The sequence below is a fragment of the Mandrillus leucophaeus genome, unplaced genomic scaffold (genome assembly GCF_000951045.1).
Source record: "Mandrillus leucophaeus isolate KB7577 unplaced genomic scaffold, Mleu.le_1.0 Scaffold340, whole genome shotgun sequence".
In the NCBI taxonomy this organism is placed as follows: Eukaryota; Metazoa; Chordata; class Mammalia; order Primates; family Cercopithecidae; genus Mandrillus; species Mandrillus leucophaeus.
This window is the reverse complement of record NW_012103588.1, coordinates 2,723,240-2,749,839: the sequence shown is the minus strand read 5'-3', so window position 1 is coordinate 2,749,839 and position 26,600 is coordinate 2,723,240. Positions and strand designations below refer to the sequence as shown.

The following is a 26,600-nucleotide window of genomic DNA, read 5'->3' as shown; positions in this document are numbered from 1 at the left end:
TTTTTTTTTTTTTTTTTTTTTGTATGCATTGCCTCACAACTTCATATCACAGTATGAAGATTGTTGAAGAGGGGGAAAAGATGCCTAAATCACTTCTATTTAATAGTGAAAATAAATGTGTCTACACAACAAAAGTCTCTCCAGCCACAGTATTTTGAGGTTCTGCAATTTTGCTGATGTGAAAAGGCATTCTTTTTTCTTGGTTTTCAAAGTTGTATTGCATTTACGTTTTATTAGCAAGGAAGCATGAACAAAACAATTTTTGATAAACACAAAAAGCTGTTTTGCCTCATTATATTGGATGACAAGTGAGATCTCACAGCTTCACATCAAATCAGTGGAAAAACAATTATCTGTAAAAAGTATGTGCAAACATTTTTCTTACAAAGCTAAGATTCAAGGCAATGTGTCTGGAATTTGTTTCTCCCTTTAGGCTGCCTCCATTCCATGAAACATCTGTCTCAATTTCCGCTCTTCCTGGAGCCTCCTTTTGGTCTCTCTACAAATCCATTCCCTCTGAATCTGCCTCATTCTGACCTACAGATGGAAACCGTATGTCTTTCTGTTTAAGAAAATGTGCCCAATCTTCTCAGCTGGAGTTTTCTGGCCAAGCTTTATTGTATCTTCATGTATTGCTCCTAATGTATCAAAGACAGCATAATCTGTTTTTGTTTTGATTTCATGCTTTAAATAATTTAAAGTAAGTATTAGCACATTCACTGATTCGTCTCAGAAAATCTCTAAACGTAGAGCTGTGAATTGGATATATTCTGGACAAGCAAAGTTTGAAAAAATTATACTTCTATAAGTACTAGCTGATTGCCTATTATGCTTACAGCCTAGAGGTACACAGATAAAAGAGATGACATACTTTACCATCCAGCAGGCTTGGATATGCAGAAAACAAATGGAACCAATGTAGTACAGCACAGAAAAAGCTGAAATAGAGAGACTAAGGAAGCACTGAAGGATGCACAATTCAGAAATATAAACTGATAAAATAAAGTTTAGTGTTTCTTCAAAAGAATAATTTTCATTTGTGATTTGCAATGCATTTAAATATATTAAAAGTGGTATCAAGTCATAAGTGTATCTTTAAAATTTTTTAGTTATTCAAACATCTAGAAAATATTTGGTCTGAAAATACACCTGTGTTATAGATGAAAGGAATAGTTTGCACATCATTTGTTCTTAAGTAATACAGAAATAATTTATGTGTTTCCTTACTTCTTTAATGAAAGCAAATAAAGGGTGGAAAAAACCAAAAGGCCATATTGGTGTGGTGAAGGGAAAATCTGGGATTTCTGGGGATACCACAAGGACACTGGGCCACAAAGGGTGGGTCCTGGAAGTCACCATCCCAATTGCCTGGGGCAAATTTTCAACCCAAGATTACAAGGCCATCAGAGAAGCAGATATTTACTAAGTACCACAAATAAATATACATTGAGACAAAGGAAGAAATCTGAAAGGAAGGTTTCTCCTAAATACAAACAGTATTCTTAAAAGCAATGACTCCATTACTTACAATGTACAAGTTAGATAAGAGCAAAACAGGTATAATCTAAAATACAATATATAAAAAATAATCTTTGAATAATTTTGTAATTTTATAACTGCCTCCTCATGTCAAAGCTCTCAAAAAAGTCCATTTTAAGATACCTAGATATCATTGGAATATTTGTTATTTTAATAATATTGAAAACACATGAGAAATGGCATATCATAATCAAATCATAGTTTTTATGTCACTATATATTTTATTTTAGTATAAAGGATACTTTTCAGTAAAACGCCATTAGAGAAAGTATAAGTCACTGGTAAGGAACAGAATATTTGAACCTAGGAAATCAAGGATTGAAAGGACAGGATAATATGTATCAATTTCTGCTCAGTTATTACCTTCAAGGGGAGTAGAATGAGGGCTGAATGGTGATGGGGACTTTTCAATTTTACTCTGTACACTTCTGAATTAATGTGAAGCTTTCACAACATTGATACACTCTTGTAATGCTACTTATTATTGGAAAACAATAAATGAGCTTTTTTAAAGAAACTATGAAATGAACAAACATATAAAATGTTAAAAAACAAGAAGACCAAAAAAAAAAAAAAAAGGAAGAATTGGAAATAACTTCTAAGATTTGAGAAACAAAACTAATTAAAAACAACAACAGTTACGAGAACCATGTGTGTTCCTCCAAGCAAGCAGGATGGTCACATTGTTGAACTTTAGAACATGAGTGTCCTCTTGTGGCAAAGATGGGTACATTTTAAATTTGTGTCACTGCCACACAGAGTGACTGAGAAGTTTGCCTGAAGAAATTCTCTCTCTCTTTTTTTTTTTTTCAGATTGAAATAGCCACAGTGATGCCTTCAGGGAACCGAGAGCTCCTCACTCCACCCCCACAGCCTGAGGAGGCCCAGGAAGAGGAAGAGGAGGAAGAATCCACTCCCAGGCTGATTGATGGCTCTTCCCCGCAGGAGCCTGAATTCACAGGGGTTCTGGGGCCACACACAAATGAAGGTCAGATACATCAAAGCAGAATTACAACTGAGTCCACATTAACTGCAAAGCTTCAACTCTGTAGAGAAACCACATGACATGACCCAAGAAAAAAGTTTTGGAATAGGCCAGGTTTGAAGTAGATTTATACATAGATTTTACATTCAGATATAAAGCAGTTTTAATAATTCAGCTTTGGTCTCGCTAAAATGATCAAATAACCAAAGATTTGGGATGAAAATATTGTACATCATTACTCGAAACCTGTGTAGTGGAATGTATTTGTAGAACAGAGAGTATCTGATAAGCAGGAAAAAATCTTTGCCTCTGAGATCAGGCCACAGCATTTCAAGGGGATAAGAGATGATGAGGATGAAGATGATGGTAATAGTAATAATATTTCGCACTAATTGAGCATATACTATCTGTGGCCCCTATGCTCAGCACTTCACATTATCTCATTGGATTATTAAAACCTCCCTGTGAGAGTGTTAATATTACTCTTTTCATTATCATGGAAACAACTATAATTCAAAGGGGATAGTAACTTGCCAGATATCACAAAGCTGTTACATAGTGGGTTTGAAGCCAGCCTGTTCAGATTCTTGGCTGTTTATTTATTTAAAAACAGGCTTCTTCTCACTCACTCCTAAGAAGTAACAGAGAGAGGAAATTGTTGCACAACATCAGACACTATGTTGCCTGGCCTGCAGATGAAACCAGGGCCTTTTAGTTAATGAGAAGGGATTCTTGGTGCTACATGTGATTCTATTATATGTCTATATTTCTTGCTTGAATGTGTCACTATCAACCTTGGGGGTACTCAAGAAGACTCACACTGGAATACTTTTATATATACAGAGAATGGCATAGTTAGGGAGTGTAGAAAAAAAGTAAGGAGAGTTCCCACTGCAAGAGTTGAGTGAGTATAGTGTCTCTGTATTCCAAGTTCTGTAGACACAAAACTTTAAGTAACCACTGTTTTCATGAATATTTCTGCCTAGCACAGGAAGATAGACATACAAACAAATTTAGAGGCAATACTATATGTATTAATCCATGTTCACACTGCTGATAAAGACATATCAAAGATTGGGTAATTTACAGAGAAAAAAAGGTTTGATGGATTCCCAATTCCACGTGGCTGGGGAGGCCCCAAAATCATGGTGAAAGGCAAAAGGCATATCTTACATGGCATCAGGAAAGACAGAAAGAGATCCAAGTGAAAGGTGAAACGCCTTATAAAACCATCAGATCTCGTGAGACTTACTCACTACCACGAGAACAGTATGAAGGAAGCTGCCCCCATGATTCAGTTATCTCCCACCAGGTCCCTCCCACAACATGTGGGAATTATGGGAGCTACAATTCAAGATGAGATTTGGGTGGGGACACAGCCAAACTGTATCACTGTATTACAAGTCTTATGAGAAAAGTGTCCAGAACACACTGGGAGACAAAAAGAGTGGGAGGAGCAATATTACCTAAGGCAAGACTAAAAGCAAAGTACAGGAATCAAAACTGAGAGTTTCTTCGAGAGACAGAGGAGGCAAAATGTATGTATTCAAATCCCAGCACTGTGACTTGTTGGGTTTTTATAGTCTTGAGCAAGGCATTCAATATTTTTGTGCCTTAGTTTTCTCATCTAAAAAAACATGGGATAATAAGTAATAGAACTTACCTTACAGAGATGCTGTCAGGATTAAATGAATACATGTAGTTACTGGCCCATAGTAAACATAGTGTTAGTTACGAAAATTCTAATATTGATAAAGGAGTTCATGCACTGTTTTCTCTCTTAACATTTTTAGTGTACAATACACTATTATTAACTATGAATACTATGGTATAGCAGACCTCTAGTACTTATTCATCCTATATAACTGAAATTTTATACCCCTTGAACAACTCCCCATTTCCTGAGGCTCTGGTAACGACCATTTTACTCTTTGCTTCTTTGAGTTTTTAGCTATTCTTCAATAAGTAATATGAAAAGTTGCCCTTTCATCCAATGCCTTCTATATGCCAGACACTCGAATTGTTTTATCTACATTAACTTTTGGAAGAGTCATAACACTATGTACTGGACACTGATCACTCATTTTTAAAAATAAGAAAACTAAAACTCCAACATACTATAAAATGTGTCCAGTATCACAGAGGTGGTATGTGGAATGCAACATAGACCAATAAATCTTGTCAGTGTCATTAATGAATATATTATATTCTTTCTGTGTAGTTAAATTTCTGTGTAGTAGAACACTCTGCAAGTAGAAAAAGGAGGAGACATAATGAGAAGGAAATGTAAATATCCAGCATAAAGCACCCAAAATAGGAAAATTAAATATCCCTAGAACATTACTTATGTTTAAGTGATTTCAGATCCTTCAAAAGTTGACCAACCTGGTATCGATACCTGTACTCTGGATCTCTCAGCTGAGCCAGAAACAACAGAGAAGCAGAATTCCCAATCCTTTCAAAAGCTTGAGTCAAGTAATGCTTCACTAATGTCAATTTAGAAACATAAAAAAAAACTAAGACTTTTAAAGGAAATTTTTGTCTCTAAAGTACTCTGAGGATAAATAATGAAGTTAAAAACTCAAACTCACATTTTAATTTCAAAGAAGAAGCACACATTCATCAAAATTAAATAGTTTAGAAATATTTAGAATAGTAAAAATAAAAATACCATATTTTTTTCTACTAAAACAAATTTCTAAAACTAACATTCTAAAACCATATAATGTAGCCTTGAGTTAGGTGTAGAAAAACTTAGAATTAAATTATAACTACTGTGAATATGTAAAAATTACCCGAAGCAATCATTGCTTAATTATCAAGGTGATAAATATATAGAAGAATCAAATGTCTTAACTCTTAAAATTTTTATGATGAGTATAAAATATTAATTTACAATGATTGGAGAAATTAGCACATATTAAATATTTCACAGCTCCCACTTAAACATTTTTTCCTGGCTTTCCATTCTTAAAATGGAAATGACTTTTGTATTTAATGATAGTAATAAGACCTTAAATAGGTACATTATTAGTTCATGATTACAAACCACAAATGGGCCTTTCAACTAGGGTGATCAAATCTCCTGGTGCGTCTGGGTGTGAGGAGTTCCCAAAGCAAGTGTCTTTGAATGTTATAAACAGGAAAGTCTCAGGTAAACCAAGACAAATTGATCACTGAGCAATTTCAGGACATTTCTTCCACCACTTTTCTCTTCTAGTTTATGTCATAGAGATTTCACTTTCTCCATTCATTTCACATCTTACAACCCTTATTTACCTCATCCCTAGACTCCTTAAGCCTGTCAGATAACTTAACTTCCTACTTCACAAAGAAAATGCAATTTCTTAGTCAGCAGATCCTTGGTCTTCCTGTTTCCAGACAAATAATCTACCTACATCTATATCAATGTGCTCTTCTATCTCCCTCTCCTTCTAGCACAACAAAGACACTCTGTCCTTCCACACGTGGGATGAAAATCCTTCCATGTTCTCTGAGTTCTATTTCCTATTGTCCTTTCATGATCCTTTTTATACTCAACTTCACCTCCTCTGGATCTTTTTCTCCAAATATCTTCCACATTAATCACCCCCTTCATCATACAAACCACAAGCATATTTTATTATAGTTATCACTATGTCTCATCCCTTGCTCTTCACAAACCTCTCTGCATTTTCTACATTTGTGGCAACTTTTCCCTTACTTCCAACTTCTCCCTTGATGGACTGTAATCTGCCTTTCAGCTCCCTCACTTTGCATATCTTGTAACTCTCTGATAACCGCTGCAATAACTAATCCAAGAACATTTTTCAGTCCTTAATTTACCTGACATCTCAGGAGGCTTAGGTTGTTGATTATTTCCTTTCCCTTAAAACTCTTTTGTCTAAAACCATCTTTTGTCTACACTATGATTCACTTCCACTTTTTCCAGTTGCCCTGCTTCAGTCTTCCATTACACCTTCCAGCAGACTTAACTCTTACCATGCAAACTGCATCGTATGATACCTCTGTCCATCCTCATGGGAAGAAATAAAAGCTGTAGCACAGCCTACAAGGCCCCTGCATGTTGGGTCCCATACATTTCAATGCTCTCTGAGTTTTCACCATATGGACTATCTTTCAGTCCCTCCAAAGTGAAGGCACATGCTGCTTCCTTTGCCTGGCATACTATTCCTTCCTACCTGCATAGTCAATTATTCCTCTTCTGCTGATCTCAGCTCAGCTTTCACTTCAGAGTTGCCTTCCATGATTTCCAGACTAGGTCAAATCCCCCTATGTTATGTTCAGATGACACTTCATGACATTTATCACATTCATAATTTTATTTGTGTGATTAACATTCATTTCACATAGCAGATCATAAAACACAACTGTGTGTCTTTGTGCTCACCACTGTTTCACCAGCTAGCATGGTGCCATTTACATAGAAAGGATTCAATAATATGTATTGAGCAACTGAATATTAATAATTATTATCTTTTATTTTTCTTGAAGCAGGTGTTTTCTCAGTGAGATGTTTCACTATTAAACCAAAGACTTAATGAAAATATTACATGTGATATTTTAACTTTATGAAAAGCACAATAATAATGTTTAAATTTTGAATATAGAATTTCTAATAAATAGAAAAGTACTCAGTAATTTTAAATTATTTTTAAAATGTTACATTGAATATACTAATTGTTCAGACAATTTGTTTTTTTTTTTTTTTTTTTTTGAGACGGAGTCTCGCTCTGTCGCGGAGGCTGGAGTGCAGTGGCTGGATCTCAGCTCACCCGGTGAGCTCTGCCTCCTGGGTTCATGCCATCCTCCTGCCTCAGCCTCCCGAGTAGCTGGGACTACAGGCGTCCGCCACCTCGCCTGGCTAGTTTTTTGTATTTGTTAGCCAGGATGGTCTCGATCTCCTGACCTCGTGATCCACCCGTCTCGGCCTCCGAAAGTGCTGGGATCACAGGCTTGAGCCACCGTACCTGGCCTGTTGAGACAATTTTAATTGGTATGTTTGACTTGAATATTCTATTTACAGAAAACATTATGAGAAAATATAAAATCTACTTGGTTAGTGGGAGAGTCTAATCTTGTTTATCAAACATTCCACATTATTTCTTAGAAATTGATTTGGTACTTACAAATAATTTCATTTTCCTTTATCTTTTAGACTTTCCAACCTGTCTTCTGTGTACTTGTATAAGTACCACCGTGTACTGTGATGACCATGAACTTGATGCTATTCCTCCGCTGCCCAAGAACACCGCTTATTTCTATTCCCGCTTTAACAGAATTAAAAAGATCAACAAAAATGACTTTGCAAGCCTAAGTATGGATGACAGCAGTAACAGCGGTTTTCACTGCTTTACAGAATTCCCTAAAATTTTTACATTGTCAAATGTTGGCTGAGAATGCAGCTTGAATGCCAAAGCCTGGTTCATGAATCAATAGTTTTTTGTTATTTAAAAATTTGACAATTTGCTTTAATAATTATAAGAAAAAACAACAAACAAGCAATAGTCATCTCAAAACCACATAGGTGATGTTTTCAAATGAGCAATTTAAACTAAATATGCATGATAAACAATTATATTTTACATGCTGGAATGTTTTCTCATGTTCTTATGAGTAAAATGTCATGGTCAAATTTATGAGGAGTTGGCTTTTTAAAAATAAACTTCCACTAAAGCATAGTTGCTTTATGATGGATGAATTCTGGCTTTATAGTTGTTGCCAACTTAAAAGAATTTTGGTATGTGTCATAAAATGTTTTAATCATTTGAAGATTTCTTTCTAATGCCCGTATCTTTGACTGTTAGAAAACACAACACTCTTTATCACTGAGGGAAACATTTTAAATGATAAAATCCAGACAAACTTTATGAAGATTATGGAGAGAAGACCAGTTATTTTAAATGTGGCATACCAATTTCTTTGCTAAAGTTAGACTCCTAAGTACATAAATATGAATAGTATTTGGAGGAAATAATTTTTATAAAAAGAAAGATAATCATTTCATTAACTGTGCATTGCTAAATTCATATTTATATTTGCAAAATAAAGGAAAATTACATGTATATTTTTGTGTGAGCGAAACAAGAATATTTAACTACTTCCTTTATTTGTTTCTTCTAGGTGATTTAAGAAGGATTGATCTGACATCAAATGTAATATCTGAGATTGATGAAGATGCATTCCGAAAACTGCCTCAACTTCGAGAGCTCGTCCTGCGTGACAACAAAATAAGGCAGCTCCCAGAATTGCCAACCACTTTGACATTTATTGATATTAGCAACAATAGACTTGGAAGGAAAGGGATAAAGCAAGAAGCATTTAAAGTAAGTTTTAAGTTTGATGTGCAGACTTTTATCTTCCAATTTCATTTGCTGTCATTGACTAGCCTTTTTATTCGTATGGGGAAATTGATTGATTGATTGATTGATTGATTGAGATATGGTCTCACTCTGTCACTCAGGCTTGAGTGCAGTGGTGCGATCACAGCCCACTGCAGCTTCAACCTCCCTGGCCTCAGATGATCCTCCTACCTCAGCCTCCCCAGTAGCTGGGACTACAAGACACGTGTCACCATGCCTGGCTAAATTTTGTATATTTTTGTAGAGACATGGTTTCGCCATATTTCCCAGGCTGGTCTCAAACTCCTGGGCTCCAGTGATCCTCCCGCTTTGATCTCCCAAAGTACTGGGATTATAGGTGTGAGCCACTATGCTCAACTTCTATAAGGGGATTTAATTTAGTGAGACTTTTAACTTTCAAAATAAACTTATCAACTGCATCTATCGTGCTTTTGAGAAATACTATGTTCCAGTACATTGTGAGGGTGATCAAGCACCAAGAACAGAAAGCAGGGCTAGAATAAGAAGTTGGTGGCTACCTGAAGCACCGTCTACAGTCTACAGGAGCACCTGGAAGTGGTGCAAGCCAGAGAATCTGTATTGATCAGACCCTCCACTCAGAAAGACTATCTGGCTAAAAGGATAGCTACTTGGCAGGAAATGGGCAATATCTTGAAGACAGCAGGCTACTAAATGACCTTATAAAGAGGATGGATTCAGTTAACCTTAGAGATTTTGTTTTCTAAGTGAAGCAAGCAGGTTTGGGGCTAGAGGACTTGCTTGGAAGAACAGCATAGGGTCTGAGAACAGCAACGAACTGGCTTTCTTGCCCCCTCTTAGGGCATTCAAGCAGCCCCTCCCAGTGCACATTGAACACATAATTTTAAAATACTCTTTAGAGAGACACCACATTATTCTCAGGAATGGCACAGGGAATACTGTGGCCTCATTACCACTGAGTGGTGGTGAATACCCTGTCTCTCTACTAGGCCTCCTATGATACCATCAATGGTAGCTACAGGAGTTAGGGCATCTCACTATAGCCAGGCAAGGGTCATAGTTTAACCTGCCCACTCTGCCTCTGTTGGCACAGGTGGTGATCAGTCACAGTTTATTCTAGGGTGTTTGGCTACAGTAGAACAGCTATTGTCTAAATGTTTTCTGTCTTGCTAGGCTGCCGCTTTCCTGGTACTTGGGCTACCAGGCCATTGCTAGGGAGGAACTATTTGTTCCTATGCCTATAAAATAAAGGAAATGCTTGCTATGTCTCATCAAAATCCTCAAAATCCCACTGCACAATGTCTTTCATAAGAGGAAGCAGCCTTGCTTAAATTGAGAAAATTAGACTGAACAAAACATGGTTCTTCCTAGAGACTGAGAAACACATTGTATTTTCATGAAGAAATATTTGCTTGCAGCCAATTTTTCCAAAACTCATTTGAATTGTCTAATAACTCAGAAAACTAAGCTGCCACAACTTTAAAAAACAAGACCTGAACTGGAACACATTATTTTACAAATATTTGCATGGAGAGGGAATGGGAAACACAACTGTGGCACCTCGAGTTTTTATTGAGTTCCCACATTTGGAATGTTTACAGGACATGTATGACCTCCATCATCTGTACCTCACTGATAACAACTTGGACCACATCCCTCTGCCACTGCCAGAAAATCTACGAGCCCTTCACCTCCAGGTAGGAGTCTACCAGTAAGGTGTGTCCAAGAGCTTCAGAGAAAGCAAAGCCAAGAAGGACATCAGGACACAAGAATTTGTCTGTAATGGCATGTTGACACACTGTGACAACTTTTCTTCTTTTTCTCTTTTCTCATTTATTCTCTCTCTTTATCTGAATATAAAGCTATCTTTATACATTCAACACTCTATTCTAATTGAATTCTGATAACTTTACTCTTTTCCTTATTTTCTGAAGCAAAATACACCCTTTTGGTACACAAATCTCTTTAGGAAAAAAACGAAAAACAAAAAACAAACAAACAAAAAACACTGAAAGTTTCACCTGTTGAAGAAAATGTAAAGATTAGAAGTCGAAAAGTAAAGGGAGAAATAAAAATCTAAGTTGATGTTTAGTTGTCAGAGAAAAAAAATCAATTTTAGCCTGTGATTTTAGGTTTTATGTATTGAATTAAATTCAATCCGAAGGCATTCCTATGTGCTGAGAGATGGCAAGCTCCATCTCTCTGGATAAAGAAAGTGCAGCATTTTTGTTTGTTTGTTTTTGTTTTGTTTAAATAAAAAACATATTTGAAAGTTTTGGTGATTTTAAATCCCATTAAGCTACATGTTATCTTTGAAGTATTCAGTTTGATTAGTTTAATGAATGAATAATATTTTATTTTCACCTATGTGATTAAAAAATTTTTCAATCATAATGAATATTTTTGGTTGTTAAATATAAATTATTTCTTATTTCAGTTGTAAATTTTAGCCTGTAGTTATAATCAACATTCTCTAACAAATTGATCTGTTCTGTGGAATAAATAGAGAAAACACCCATTTCATGCTCAAAGCAACAAGGAAACAAAGAAACAACGTCATAGTGTAGCATTATATTTTATGGCAGAAATGTACAAAAAGTGATTTTGCTATGTAAGAGCAGGACATGAATTCCTGTAGTTCCCCTTGTGGATTTTGTGAATATTTACCTTTGTGCCTTTTCTTTTTTCCTATTAATATAAACATTTTCATATTTTCAGTGTCTACATATATATAAATATATATCTCTCTATATACATATATGTATATACACACTATGTATATATGTGTGTATATACATACATGTATGTGTCTTGGATATCTGTCTCTTTTGTGGGTTTGTCTGATTTGTTTACTTGCCTATTGTATATGTATTTTCTAGCCATTTGGCTTGATTTCTGGATGGCTCTCTCTTTTTTTCTGGGGGTGAATTTCTATACATATAAAGATTTCTTTCCTTGTTTATGACTGAAGAAAAGATTTCCAAGGGAGTACTTAAAGAGATTTTGGAATGTGTTTTCCAATTATGAATTAAATTTTATTACTATTATCTGAGATGATACTGATCCTACCAAGAAAAAAGTCTTTGATGTTATATTTAAACATAATTTGTTTGTATATATAACATGAGGGAATTTTTTAAAGTAACTGCTTTTGCATTCCCATTCTAAGCTTTGAAAGTCAGTAAGTGCAACTTAAAAATATTTTCTCCATCACTGTCACCTCACCACATCCAATATACATATATCTGTTTTTCGCTTACATTGTCTTCAATTTCTATATTTTTTAATACGTAAATAAATCCCCTTTTTTATTCATTTGAAAAATATTTGCCAACATATAGTATAGCAATTAAAACTGAAGGCTCTGGCAAAAGTATATGCCCTGGGCTGAAATTCTAGACCCAAAACTATCTGAAACTCCCTGAATTTCTGTTTTCTCATGTGGATTAAAAGGTGATCCACTATACAGGATGGCTGGGAGGATGAATAAAACAATATTTATAAAGCATTTAATATAGCTACTGATATAGGACAAATACTTAAATATAAGTCACAGTTATTAACAACACATATCTATCACACATCAAAAGGAATAGCAGAGATAATAGGCACAAAATATGCATTATTCCTCACTGACACTTTATAATGATAAGAGGGTTAATATATCAGGGTCAATACATAGATGATTATAAACATGAGGCAAAAACTGTCAGAAATGAAAGGAGAAATAGGCAGTTCAATAGTAATGAAATATTCCAACTTCTTGTTTTTATTTTTAAATTTCTTTTTCTTTTTTTTTTTTTTTTACAGAAAGGGTCTTGCTCTGTCACCCAGGCTAGAATGCAGTAGTATGATCATAGCTTACCACAGCCTCAAACACCTGGGCTCAAGCAATTGTCCTACCCCAGTCTCCTGAGTAGCTAGAACTTTAGGGTGTGAACCATCATGCCTGGCTACTTTTTAAATTTTTTATAGAGACCAGGTCTCACTATATTGCCCAGGCTGGTCTTGAACTCCTGGCCTCAAGTGATCCTCCTGAATCAGCCTCCCAAAGTGCTGGGATTACTGGCATGAGCCACACCTGGCCCCGCTTCAATAGTGGATGGAACAACTATCTATAAGATCACTAAGTAAACAGAAAACTTGGACAACACTGAAAACCAATTTGGTGTAACAGTCATCAACAGAACATTCCACCCAACAATTTCAAAATACACATTTTTCTCAAGTGCACAAAGAACGTTTCCCAGGTAGACCACATACTAGACCACAAATCAAGTATTAGTAAATTGAAAACAATTAAAATTATACAAAGTATGTTTTCTGATTCCAATGAAATTGCATTAGAAATCAACAAAAAATAAAATTTAAGAAATTCACAAATATGTGGATATGAAACGAAATTTTTCTTAATCACCAATGGGCCAAAATAGAGATCTCAAGAAAGTTTAAAAAAAAAAATCAGAGATAAATAAAAACAAAAATAAAACATATTGAAATGTATGGATGGAGCTAAAGCAGCACTTAAAGGGAAATTTCAGCTGTAAATACATATATTAAAAAAGAAGATCTCAAATCTATAACCTAGCCTTTCACCTTAAGATAATAGAAAAAGTAGAGGAAACTAACCCAAAGTGAGCAGGATAGAAATAATAAAATTTAAAGCAGAATAAGTAAAATATATAATAGCAAAATAATAGAGAAACAAAACTAAAATTTGGTTCTCTAAAAGATCAACAAATTGACGTATTTTTAGCTGAAGTGACCTAGGAAAAAAGTCACAAATTACTAAAATCACGAATAAGAAAGGGGACATTACTACCAACCTTACAGGAATAAGAAGGATCATAAGGGATTACTATGAACAAATGTAAACCAACAAATTAGATTAAATGAACAAATTTCTAGAAAAATGCAAGCTACTGAAATTGACTAAAGAATGGATAATCTGCATAGAGCTATAATAAGCAAATATATTAACTTAGCAATTTAGTATCTTCCAAAAAAGACAACCCACTCCCACATGGATTTACTGGTTGACTTTATCAAACATTTAAAGAAGAATTAATAACAATCTTTCACAAACTATTTCAAATAACAACAACAAAAGAGAGAACATTTCCTTCCTAACCCATTCTGTGAAACCAATGTTACCCAATAACAATACTCGACAAATAGATCCCCAGAAAAGGAAACTACAGGCCAATACCCTTTATAAACATTGATGTGAATAGCCTCAACAAAACACAACAAACTGAATTCAACAACATATAGAAAAGATTACACATCACGACCAAGTGAGATTGCAGAAATATAAGAATAGTTTAGGCCGGGCGCGGTGGCTCAAGCCTGTAATCCCAGCACTTTGGGAGGCCGAGACGGGTGGATCACGAGGTCAGGAGATCGAGAGCATCCTGGCGAACATGGTGAAACCCCGTCTCTACTAAAAAATACAAAAAACTAGCCGGGCGAGATGGCGGGCGCCTGTAATCCCAGTTACTTGGGAGGCTGAGGCAGGAGAATGGCGTAAACCCCGGAGGCGGAGCTTGCAGTGAGCTGAGATCCGGCCACTGCACTCCAGCCCGGGCGACAGAGCGAGACTCCGTCTCAAAAAAAAAAAAAAAAGAATAGTTTAACATTTAAAAAGCAACCAATGTAATATATTAATAGAATAAAGGGTTAAAAAACATATGATTCTTTCAATAGATGTCAAAAAAGCATTTGACAAAATCCAACACCATTTTATTATAATATTACTAGAAATATAAAACTAGGAATAGAAGGAACTTCTTCAATCCAGTAAAGAACATCTATAAGTAACTCAGGCTAATATCATCTTCAATGTAGAAAGACTGAACACTTTCTTCCTAAGAACGGAAACAAGACTAAAATTGTTTGTCCCACCACTTATATTCGGTATTGAGCTTGGCAGTTACAGCTAGGACTATTAGGAAAAATAAATACATAAAATATAATAAATAAATAAATGGTTTCCAAATTGGAAATGAAGTCATTTTTCTATTTTCAGATGACATGATCTTGCATATGAAAAATCTTAAGGAATCCACTAAAAACTAGTTGAACTAATAAATGAGTTCAGCAATGTGGCAGGTTACAAAATCAATATACAAATATCAATTGTATACAGGATATCTATACACTAGCAATGAACAATCTGAAAAAAAGTTAAGAAAACAATCCTGTTTATAATAGTCACAAAATTTTAAAAGTACCTAAAATAAATTTAACAAAGGCAGTATAAGCTTTGTATACTTAAAGCTACAATACATTGTTGAAATTAAGATCTAAATAAAGAAAAGATAATTCCATATTCATGCATCAGAAGACTTACAACTAAGGTGGAAATGGTCCCCAAATTAATCTATAAATCTTAGGTATAGAAAATCCAAAGGAATCCACTAAAGTATTTGAACTAATAAAAAAGTTCAGCAATGTTATAGGGTATAAAATCAATATAAAATATCAATTATGTTTCAATACACTAACAATGAACAAAAACAGTGAGATACCAACTCATACTCACTTATTTGGCTAAAATAAAAGATATAATTAGAAGCGTTGCTTAAGATGCAGACAAAATCGTAACCCTCATCCATTATTGGTGGAAGTGTAAAATGGTGCACCTACTTTGGAAAACAGTCTGACAGTTCCTCAAAATGTTAGAACATGAAGTTACTATATGACTCAGCAATTCAATGTCTAAGTATATACCCAAGAGAACTGAAAGCATATATACATACAAAATTTGTACACAAATGTTAACAGAAGCATATTCATAAGAGGCATAATTTGCATTTGGAAATAATTCAAATTTCCATTAATTGATGAATAAACAAAAATGTGGTATATCAATACAATGAAATACTATTGGACAATAAAAAAGAATGAAGTACCAATACATCCTACAACATGTATGAACTTTGAAAACACAATACTAAGTGAAAGAACTCAGTACATATATATATCTATATATATCTATATATATATAATTCCACTTATGTGAAATGTCCAGATAGGAAAATCTATAGAAAAAGAAAACAGATTAGCAGTTGCCAGGGTGGGAGGAGGGGAATGTGTGGTTTTCTTTTGGGAGTGTTGAAAATGCTTTAAAATTAGATAGATGGTTGCAAAGTTCTGTTAATACACTACAAACACTGCACTGTACCATTTAAGTGGGTGAATTTTATGGTATGTGAGATACAGTAAATAAACCTAGGTTTAAAAATCCAGTCCAGGGTCCTGCTTACCTTCTGGATATTTGCTCCCTCCTTCCTTCCCCTCCCTTCAGCCACATTGACTTGAATGTTGAATGCTGAGGGAGAAGCATTCCATGCTAATTCCTCAGGACTCTAAACCTGACGTTATCTTTGCCTAGAATGTTCTTCCCTTGTTTTTTTTTTTTTTTCCCACACCTTTTTCTTCTTGTCAATCCATTCTCAGTTCAATTGTTACCTCTAAAGATAACTTTTCAGTCATCCTATTTTCTTCACAATACTCATTTTTGGAAATAACTTGTTTTTCTTTTAGTAGTTTTCTCACCTCAAATTGTATTTCTCTTACTGAAGTATAAACTCCTTAAAGATAGGAGCATGTCTATTTCCTAATTTATCACCATTGCTTAGAAAGTGCTTGGCATATACATTAAGTAACTTTGATTGAGGAAAAGAACAAAAGAATAAAAACAAGGGTGAAGCACAATGGACTGCGCTATCAATCAATAAGGATGTGTTGTATCTTGTCATTATTTATTTTCATCTTTTTTAGAATAACAACATTCTGGAGATGCACGAAGATACGTTCTGCAACGTTAAAAATTTGACTTATATTCGTAAGGCACTAGAGGACATTCGATTGGATGGAAACCCTATTAATCTCAGCAAAACTCCTCAAGCATACATGTGTCTGCCTCGTCTGCCTGTTGGGAGCCTTGTCTAATTTCAGATAATGGTTGGCATTAAGATGCCTACTATAAATAAACCATTCTTACTGCTCTCTTCCAAAACAAAACTCAGCATGATACTTTGAGATTGTGTTCTGAGAGATGATATGAGTACATAAAATACAATTTAAAATGCTATAATATAATGAAAATGTAGTAATTTAAGAAAACACCAGAGGAGTTAGGAATAAACCTATAAGATTTACAAAAAGAGCAAAACTGAGTGATAGAAAATATTTCACACATGTTCTTATAGATTGTGTATCACTTGCAAGTTTTAGGAGTTCATATCCTATATAATTTCAAATTAAGTACATAATAAAGTAAAATTTTGAAATGAACACTTTAGGTATTTTTGCCAACATGTAGATGTTTTTAATTAAACTTTTCTCTTCCTTTTTTTTCCACTAAGGCATGTTTATTCCCCTAATCCACTAAAGAGCATGAAGAATAAAAGTATTAGAAAATTATAATGGCCTTGTGAAATAATCATTATAATCACACCATGCAAATAATCATATTCAACAATAATACACATAACCTCCAGTTGTTGAAATATAACCTTTCATCATCTTAAAAGAGCTGACAACTCATTTTAGATCTTTGATAAACTGGTTAGTTATGTAGTGTATTTCTGTGCCTATAAGAAAAATAAAATATAGAAAATGGAAAATATAGAAGATGATATGATAATCATACTAGGGAAGAAGTTAAGTAATACTTTCTAAGGAGAGTTCATCTTTCTAAAATGTATAATCATAATACAGGAACATACATGGTTCAAAACTGAAAGACAATGAAAGAGTATCCAATGAAAGGTAAGTTTCCTTCCAGCTGCAACACCTCCAGGTCTGCTCCCCAGAAATAATGTTTTCTTGATAATTTTATAACGATTTCCACAAGAAACAAAAACTTGCATATAAGTAACTTTTTTTTTTACACAAATACATATGTGCACATGCTACATGTGCATTTCACCAGAATGTGTGTATTATACATAAAATACACATTTTTAAGTACAGAAAATAAACACTATTCTGAACTTTGCTTGTTTAGTTTAAAATTATTGCTGGATGATCATTCCATATCAGCACATATAGCTGTACTGATTCTGAAAACCACATATCAGTCCATCACATGGATGCACATTTTTTTCATTTACACCAAACTGCAAAGAATACCCTTGCTTGAACATGAGTAAGTTTGTATACATGTGAGAGTACATGTACTGATAAAATCATGAAAGTAGAATTCTGGGTCAAAGATTAGATTATTATTTTAAATTTTAATAAATATTACTAAATTGACCTTCAAAGACAGTGTAACCACTTACACTTTCACCAACAGTGTGGGAAAGTACATAATTCTCTAGAACTTCACTAAGATGGTTTAGTAGCAAATCTTTTCATCACTTCATAGTTTATTTCTGAATTAACATATTAAAAAATGAGACAATTGGCAATATACTTCCTCCAGCATTGAAAAACACTAAATATATTTTTCAACTGTATCTTTCAATCAAATATATTTGTCTAAATTATTTGAATTTTTCCCCATTGCTCTACACCATTCCTTGTATGTTGCTAAATATAGATACTACAGTTAAATCAAAAATTTTCAAAATGTAATGACTAGAGAGCATTGCTCTAATATCTTCCACTTTAGGTGCATTAACGTTCTTCTGGTTCAGTTAAAAAGTATAAACACCTCCATGTCTTTAATAACAAAAAAGATCCGTTAATTTGCTTGAGATCTATGGAGAAAAATTAATCATTAATCAAATTTGTATACCCCAAAAGTTGAAAACTTTCAAATAGAATGACCATCTAACCATCAAATGCCACAAACCAGTGACAATTAAAAACTTATTTAGAAGCTTTTCTTTTGGCTTTTTAGATACACTTTGTAATAACTATATGACCATGCACCAGACTAAAAGTAGAATTGTATCTTAATGTTGTACATATATATTAGATTTCTACTGTGGCCTGACAAAAATTTCCATAAAATTAGCAACTCAAACAACACCTATTTATTATGTCATATTTGTTCTAAATTAGAAGTTCCACAAGACTCACCTAGGTTTTCTACTTAAGATTTCAAAAGACCAAAATCCAGTTGTTCTTCCCCAGGTTCTTGCATGAAAGACATAAAAAGCCCACTTCTGGGCTTATCTGGCTTTTTGGAAGAATTTTTTTTCCTTGCAGTTGTAGGTCCCCAATACCTAGCTGTCAGCCAGAGGCTCCCCACATCTTCTGGATGACGCCCACACTCCTCGTTACAAGGTCTCCTCCATTTTCAAAGACATGTCAAATGTCTTTGAAATGGCATGTCAAATCCTCCTTCTACTTTCAATCTCTCTGATTTCCTCATGTCCTACTATCCAGAGAAAATTCTCCTCTTTTAAAGTACTCTTTTGGTAGGGGCAAGCCCACTCAGGTAGCCTCCATATGAACTTAAAAAAGGCCAACTGGTTTGGGTTTTTAATTATATCTGCTTTTTTTTTTTTTTTTTGAGACGGACTCTTGCTCTGTTGACAGGCTGGAGTGCAGTGGCGTGGTTTTGACTCACTGCAACCTCTGCCTCCCGGGTTCAAGCAATTCTCCTGCCTCAGCCTCTCCAGTAGCTGGCACTACAAGTGTGTGCCACCACATCCAGCTATTTTTTTTTCTTGTATTTTTAGTAGAGACGGGGTTTCCGTATGTTGGCCAGGATAGTCTAGATCTCCTGAAGTGATCTGCGTGCCTCCCAAAGTGTTGGGATTAAAGGTGTGACCCACCACACCCGGCCCTGTAATTGCTTTTTAACAATACCTAGAAGAATGTTTGAATAACCAGAAGGCAGGAATCTCAGAGACCTATCTTTAAAATTCTACCTAACACAATCTGCAAATCCTAGTAGTATAAGCAAGTGGTGATTCACCACAGATAATGACCTTCTTTCTCTACTCTTAAATCCTCCTAGAAACACATAAAAAATAGTGATGATAGCAGTCATCACTGGGAATAATAAGGAAATATTAGTAACATTTAATGAAAGCTTTTTATTATTGTATCTCTGGGATGGAATAGTTACCCTTTGATGATGTCTCTATGTGGACAAAGAAATACACAATGTCACTGACTTTTCAATTTCTGCTATGCCAGTGAGGTAGCCAAGTGGATGATTTCGTTTTGATTCATTTGTTATAGTTTAAGAAAAAGAATTGCAATGATTCTTTGAAAAATTCAGTTATTTTAAACATGTAGACATATTTTTAGACAAAACTACATTCTAATGTTACTTTTGCTTGCATTTGTGGGAAATATAAATGAAAGTAATAAGAGAGAAAGAAAAATCATTTGCTATATCTTATTGTGTATGCATTTTAATGAGGTTAAATGATTAACATTGTCAGTAGACAAACTTCTAGCTCCCAGAGTGTCCATACAGCCACAGGACAACTTTGCTCAACTCTTATTAAAAAAGAAATAAGAGCTACACAACATCACTGCTATGAAATAGAAGAAGCCACATAAGAGTACACCTTAGAGGATAGTGTCAGAATATCATTTTTAGGCCTGGTGTTTAACTTTGAAGCATATTAAATGTAGTTTTAAAGTTAATTCATGTATACACATGTTGTTATAATAGCAACCAACTAGAGGATACAAACTATATGCCAGGCATCTACTAAGGTGTTCAGCATGTATTAATTCACAATATCCTAGGAGCTGGAGACAATCACTATTCCAAGTCACAAATCAGAGAAGAGAGTCGGCCTGGATCAACAGCCGACTCCTAAATCCTGTGCTATTTGACTCCATTGTTGCACCTCAAGTACCACAGACATGCCTTTTTCCAGTTTTATAAAATAAAGAAAATGGTGTACAGGCTGGACAAAGATGCAAAGATCAGCACCGGCTTTTTGTATGCAACAGTGACTTCCCACTGGTCTAGTGCCTTATTTCAAGCACCATGGAGAGACCATTTCCTGAGGCCAGAGTAGTCCTCCAAATACTTCAGCCTCTGGAAAATCAGCAAAAAGACGGACTGAGATACTTAGTGCCATCAGGGTAAGAGGAGACTCCCAGCAGACAGTACTGACTTACTCATTAGGTACAGTAGGCACAGTGCCCACAGCTTGCAAGAGTCTTTGGAACATATGAAAATATTTAGTTTCTTTTAAAATAAAGAGAACGTGGTAATAATAATGTATGTGCAATAATCAGTGAAACCTGGATTATATTCTTTTCTGTAGCAATAAGCCATAAAATAGAGTTTAACTAATTTTTTACGAAGAAAGGGGTCCATGGAAGTCTTAATGAGGTCCTGCCTACAAGAACATTATTGATGATAACAGATTTCCCCCACAAATGGCATAGAATAACTTTCTGTCCTCACAGCCTACTCAGCATACAATTATTACAGAATCTGGGGGAAGATGAGTCTTTAGCAAGAAATAAAATGAAATAAATAAAATAAAATACTGGGATAAAAAGGGCAATATTATACAAATGTTATGGTGCTAGCCAACATTCTCACAGGCATTATGACTGCCTCCCAATAAGGTTGCTTTGCAGATATAGTTTTACATGAACCCTAAGACAAAGTGCTTACTATAACTCTTAAAATGTGATGATAATATTTTAGTGATGCTGCTAAATGTATCATATTTAAGTGGCCATTTCAAATACCTCACATTCTTATTTGAAAACTCTAAATTTAAAACTGACTTCTGATTAAAACATAACATATTTTTAAGCATCAAATTGCTTTCTTTTCCTATTCAGTTGTTATATATGTTTATTTTTCTCTAAACATTACAGGTTAACTTGCCAAGAAAAAAATGAACACTGCATCCTACTGCCCCAGAATACATTATACTTTAAAACTACTTATAAGCAAACATGACCAGGCTAACAATTCCCATCTAAGTATTTCTGAGTGTTCAGAGTTTTCAGATGTGATAACTACAACATGCTGTGTTAATCCTCTGCAAATCTTGAACTGTTAAAGGATCAATAATAACTTCAAAAGGTGGTAGGAAATAATACCTACACATAGTACTATGATTTGTAAAACTGGCATTTCTTATTTCTCTGAATCTATAGAAACATTGTCTTTGTCATCACAAAGTTAACTCCCTCTTCAAAATTTGCTTAAAATGACTCGAGGATTTATAAATGGGAAAAAACCACAATGGTGTTCCCTGATGCACAACACACCTCAAAAATCTGCAAACTAACCCCAAAATTTCCCAAATTGTTAAGAGAAAGCAATATGTCCCTTTGAATCTCTATCCCACCTTTGAAAAGCTAGAAAGGCTTAATACTTTGTACTCAGACTTTGTGACCACAAGATGGCGTTGACCCTTTGGTTTTAAAATCCTGTTGCGTGGATGTCAGCAATAGGAAAAGGCAAGCCTGACAGAACATATATTTTTAAGCATCAAATTGTTTTTTCTTCTATTCAATGGCTATATATGTTTACTTTTCTCTAAATATTACAGGTTATTTGCCAAGAAAAAAATGAACACTGCATACTACTGCCGCAGAATACATTATACTTTAAAACTACTTTAAGCAAACATGCATTCTATTTTTGTATCACATAGCACTGTATTAGTGACATAGATGGATCTAAAAAATATTTGTTGAATTTAATTTATCTGACTGGATTGGGCATATCCAACTTCTCTCTGAAGAATTTTATTTACAAGTTTAATTGGCAGAGGTTTGCTTTTTCAAAGTCAATTGAAAAATGCTAAAGTATAATAAATAAAAGCACCCAATTCTACGCACAAGAATAAAAGGTAATTAATATTGCAACCTGGAATTGTTTAAAAGTTGAATTTATGATAAAACACAAAAATGAGGTGTTTACTTCTCAGTTTGTTTTGTATAGGAACTGTTGCTGACTATATTTTGAATGAGTTACTACTGCCATCAAGTGTTAGAACTCTTCATTTCAAGTCACACAAATGCACAAAAACCAACACCAAAATTGCAATATGTTTTCAACTTAAAAACGTAATGCTCTGCACAACATAAAACATAGCAGAACCTACGCCCCAACCCCTCCACACTGCGTGTCCACGGGGACCTGGGCCTTGCTTCTAATCCACAGAGGATGGCAGAGGTGATAGAAAGCCAAGGATTATGTCAAGGCAAGAATGTCAAGGCCAGGATTATGATAAACAGCCACACATTTTCACACACACACGTGTATATATCTGTATTTACATCTGTAACTTTCCATCTTGCTAGGAGAAACTACGGAGATTATCTTTGCCAGTTTGATGATGTGAGCAGCCCTGCTGAGGAAGCCCACAGTTCTTGCTGTGGGCAGTGTCTAAACTGCCCTTAGCCTCTAAGACTAGTGGGTGGCCTCAAGTCCTAAAGGTGGCCTCCAGCCAACAGACAGCTAAAAGGCAGGGCCATCAGTCTTAGAGCCACAGGGAATAAATTCTGCCAATGCCATAAATGATCTTAGGTGTGAATTTTTCTGAGTTGAGTACATCAACGAGAACTCAAACCATTCAAAACCTTAATTGCAGCCTGTAGTAGTCTGTTCTCAAGCTGCTAGTAAAGACATACCCGTAACCGCATAATTTATAAAGAAAAAGAGGTTTAATGGACTCACAGTTCTACTCAGCTGGGGAGGCCTCACACTTATGGCAGAAGGTAAAGGAGGAGCAAAATCACATCTTACATGGCAGCAGGCAAGAGAGAATGTGAAGCAAGCGAAAGGTGTTTCCCTTAGAATACCATCAGATCTCGTGAGACTTATTCACTACCATGAGAACATTATGGGGAAACCACCCTCATGATTCAATTATCTCCCACCGGGTCCTTCCCATAACATGTGGGAATTATGGGAGTTACAATTCAAGATGAGATTTGGGTAGGGACACAGCCAAACCATATCACAGCCTGTTGAACCCCCAGACAGAGGATCCACTAAGTTATTCCTGGACTCCTGACTCCTGAAAACCTTGAGATAATAAATGTATATTGTTTTAGGTAACCAAGGTTGTGGTCATTTGTTATGCAGCAACAGAAAACTAATACAATATTCAATAACAGGATGAATGTGTTATATTCAATATTGAATCAGAATATTTCATTTCATGGTACTGAAAGAATATGGGTCAATTAAAAATGTGTCCTTACATTGGTCAACAGGTACAAAGTTACAGGTAGGGAGAAGGAGTAAGTTTGGTGTTCTAATGCACATCAAGGTGACTACAATGAACACTAATGTCTTCTGTATTTCAAAATAGCCATGAGAGGATTTTAAATTCTCACCAAAATTAAATGACAAATACTTGAAGTAATATACTAATTAGCCTAATTTCATCATTCCATAAAGTATATATGTATGGAAACATCACATGGTTATATATATATACACACACACAATCATTTGTCATTAAAAAAACTATAAAAGTGTGTCTTTAAAAATTAAATAAATGTCTGACTTTTTAACATGCTTCAGTGGTAAATTTTCTTGGACGATTTACCAGTACATTCAAAACTTGTATTATAAGTCCAATCTTTGTAAAACTAAAATCATAATCAAAATAATAAATTGCTGCTTCTCTTAAGAAAATTTGGGCAAGGCAATAACGTGTCAATGCTTTTTAGTAGGGAGAATAAATATTCTCATCATGCAAAAAGTATATAATGCCAAGGTTAGCTGTATAAAGGTCACATCAACTGATCAAAAAATGATGTCCTTAATTACCTGTAAAATGAGTTAACCATCTATTTTAAAACAAAAAGAAACTGATTGGGATTCCAATACAGCAACATGGTCCATCTGTAATGCTCTCAATTAAAACTCATTTTTGCATGACACATAGGTCCTTAGAAAAAATAAATCTGGGCTCTCACCATTCAATTTTGAGTAAGCAGAGCAGGGTCAGAATAACTGCCAAAGGTGAGTCCATATCTAGAAAGGGATACTGCAGGCTAAACATGTCAGCATTCTGTACTTTTGAGTCAAACAGGCTTGTCCTCAGCAAACCCCAGAGCAAATGAAATTAAATGAAGCCTGTGGATTCTACAGGTCTCAGGGCAAATGTTGGAGTCCTGATCCAAAACCCCCTACACTGTTCTCTATTTTCAGCCAGGAATGGATAAATGACCTTTGCTAGCTTCAGGGCTTTCACATATTCTGTTTTTCTGGCATTTAATGGAGCCTTATATAGACCGAAGTTCCCAGCGGGCAGTGTTCCATTTTGTGCAATTCCACTCAGCACAGAAAAGTAATAAAGGGATATACACTGAGACGGTTTTCTCTAGGATCAAGTATGGTAGCACTTTCCTTGACGTTTTACAAAGAAGGACAAGAAAAGGACACAAGCCAGGGTCGGGATGCCTATTTTTACATCAAGCACAAGTGTCTTTACATGTACGATATCACCTCTTTTGTAAGTCATTAAGTATTTAAATATAAGGATGACGGTTAACAGTTACTGAGTACTTACAGGGTACCTGCACTAAGTGCTTTAAGGAATTACAGTAAGTCCCTCACTTTGCATCATTGGTTCTTGGAAACTGCTACTTTTAAATGAAAAGACATATAATGAAATGTGGTTTTGTTATGGTTGTTGTTTTGCCTCAGCAATGTTATAAGGAAATGATATTGAGCAAAACATTATTAGAGGATCTGCTATATGCATTTAACTCTTTACACAACTGTATGGAAAAGGTAGTATAATCGTGGTATGGGTAAGGAAACTGAGGCTTACAGAGATTAATAATTGGTGAGTTGAAGTTGAACCCCATTTATTTAAATTAAAACCCATATGCTTAACCACAGTGCTTTAAAGGCTTCCTGGGTACAGACTGTATGGTCAGTGAAGGGACAAAAGGAAAAACAATCTGAATATTCCTCTTCCCAAGGACAAACCTGTGGTATTCATCCTGGTAATAATAATATTTGTTTCATTGAGGTACATATGTATGGCATATTACCAATAACAAAGTACCTTCCCAAATGCATGTCATTTAGTTATCACAAGGGTCCTACTGGTGGTTTGGTAGAACATACAGCAATGCCATTAAGAATCTAACTTTAGGATCAAACAGGCTTAGGCTTAAATAGTAGCCTGAAAATGTATTAGCCCCACAACCATGGGGAAATTAACCCCTCAGTTCCCTCATCTGTGACAGGTGATAAGATACGCCTACCTCTCAGGGTAGATGCCAGGATTATGTGTCAGGAAGCACATGCAATAATAAATGTTTGTGGCCTTGTTTTATGTATTATGAATTCCATTTCCCCGGAGTAAGAAGAGTTGGCACTGGCCAGAACGTAAGAGGTTGGGCCAAGTTTTCTTTCTCCAGTAATTTTCCATTAATTTTCCATTAATACAAAAGAGGTGATATAGTACATGTAAAGACACTTGTGCTTGATGTAAAAATAGGCATCCCTACCCTGGCTTGTGTCATTTTACCCTCCAAAGGTGTAGAATGTGGGGTTTTCAAAACTCAAGTTCTCCCGCCCCCACCGGGTTCAGATGAAGGCCCATCTTCTAAACCCCTGTCTCAAGGTGACACAAAGCTTTCGGATAAACTGCCTCCAGAGGTGCTTGAATTGAGCAGCACAAACCCAGCCTGAGTCCCTCTTCGCCTCCCCCAAACGCTACGTCACAAGCCCCCTGCGAATGTTCACCTAGAGCCTGGTTCCAGCCAGAACCCGGTCTTGCACACAGGGAGGACGATTTCGACCCCAATTGGCTGTTGCCCTGGGCGACCAAGAACGCGGTGGGCACGCGGGAGACCAC

General features: G+C 35.3%; 1 protein-coding gene across 1 annotated transcript in view; it reads left to right on the top strand.

Annotated features, from left to right (window-relative positions):
- The window catches only part of EPYC (epiphycan), a 52,625-nt gene extending 35,327 nt beyond the window's left edge, over window positions 1–17,298 (top strand). Inside the window, exons 3-7 of the mRNA XM_011988913.1 lie at window positions 2,353–2,527; window positions 7,683–7,841; window positions 8,648–8,850; window positions 10,467–10,562; window positions 16,651–17,298. Of these exons, the coding sequence (XP_011844303.1) occupies window positions 2,353–2,527; window positions 7,683–7,841; window positions 8,648–8,850; window positions 10,467–10,562; window positions 16,651–16,821 (804 nt within the window). The 3' untranslated portion in view covers window positions 16,822–17,298. The remainder of the gene's footprint in view (window positions 1–2,352; window positions 2,528–7,682; window positions 7,842–8,647; window positions 8,851–10,466; window positions 10,563–16,650) is intronic.
- The last annotated feature ends 9,302 nt before the right edge of the window (window positions 17,299–26,600 follow it).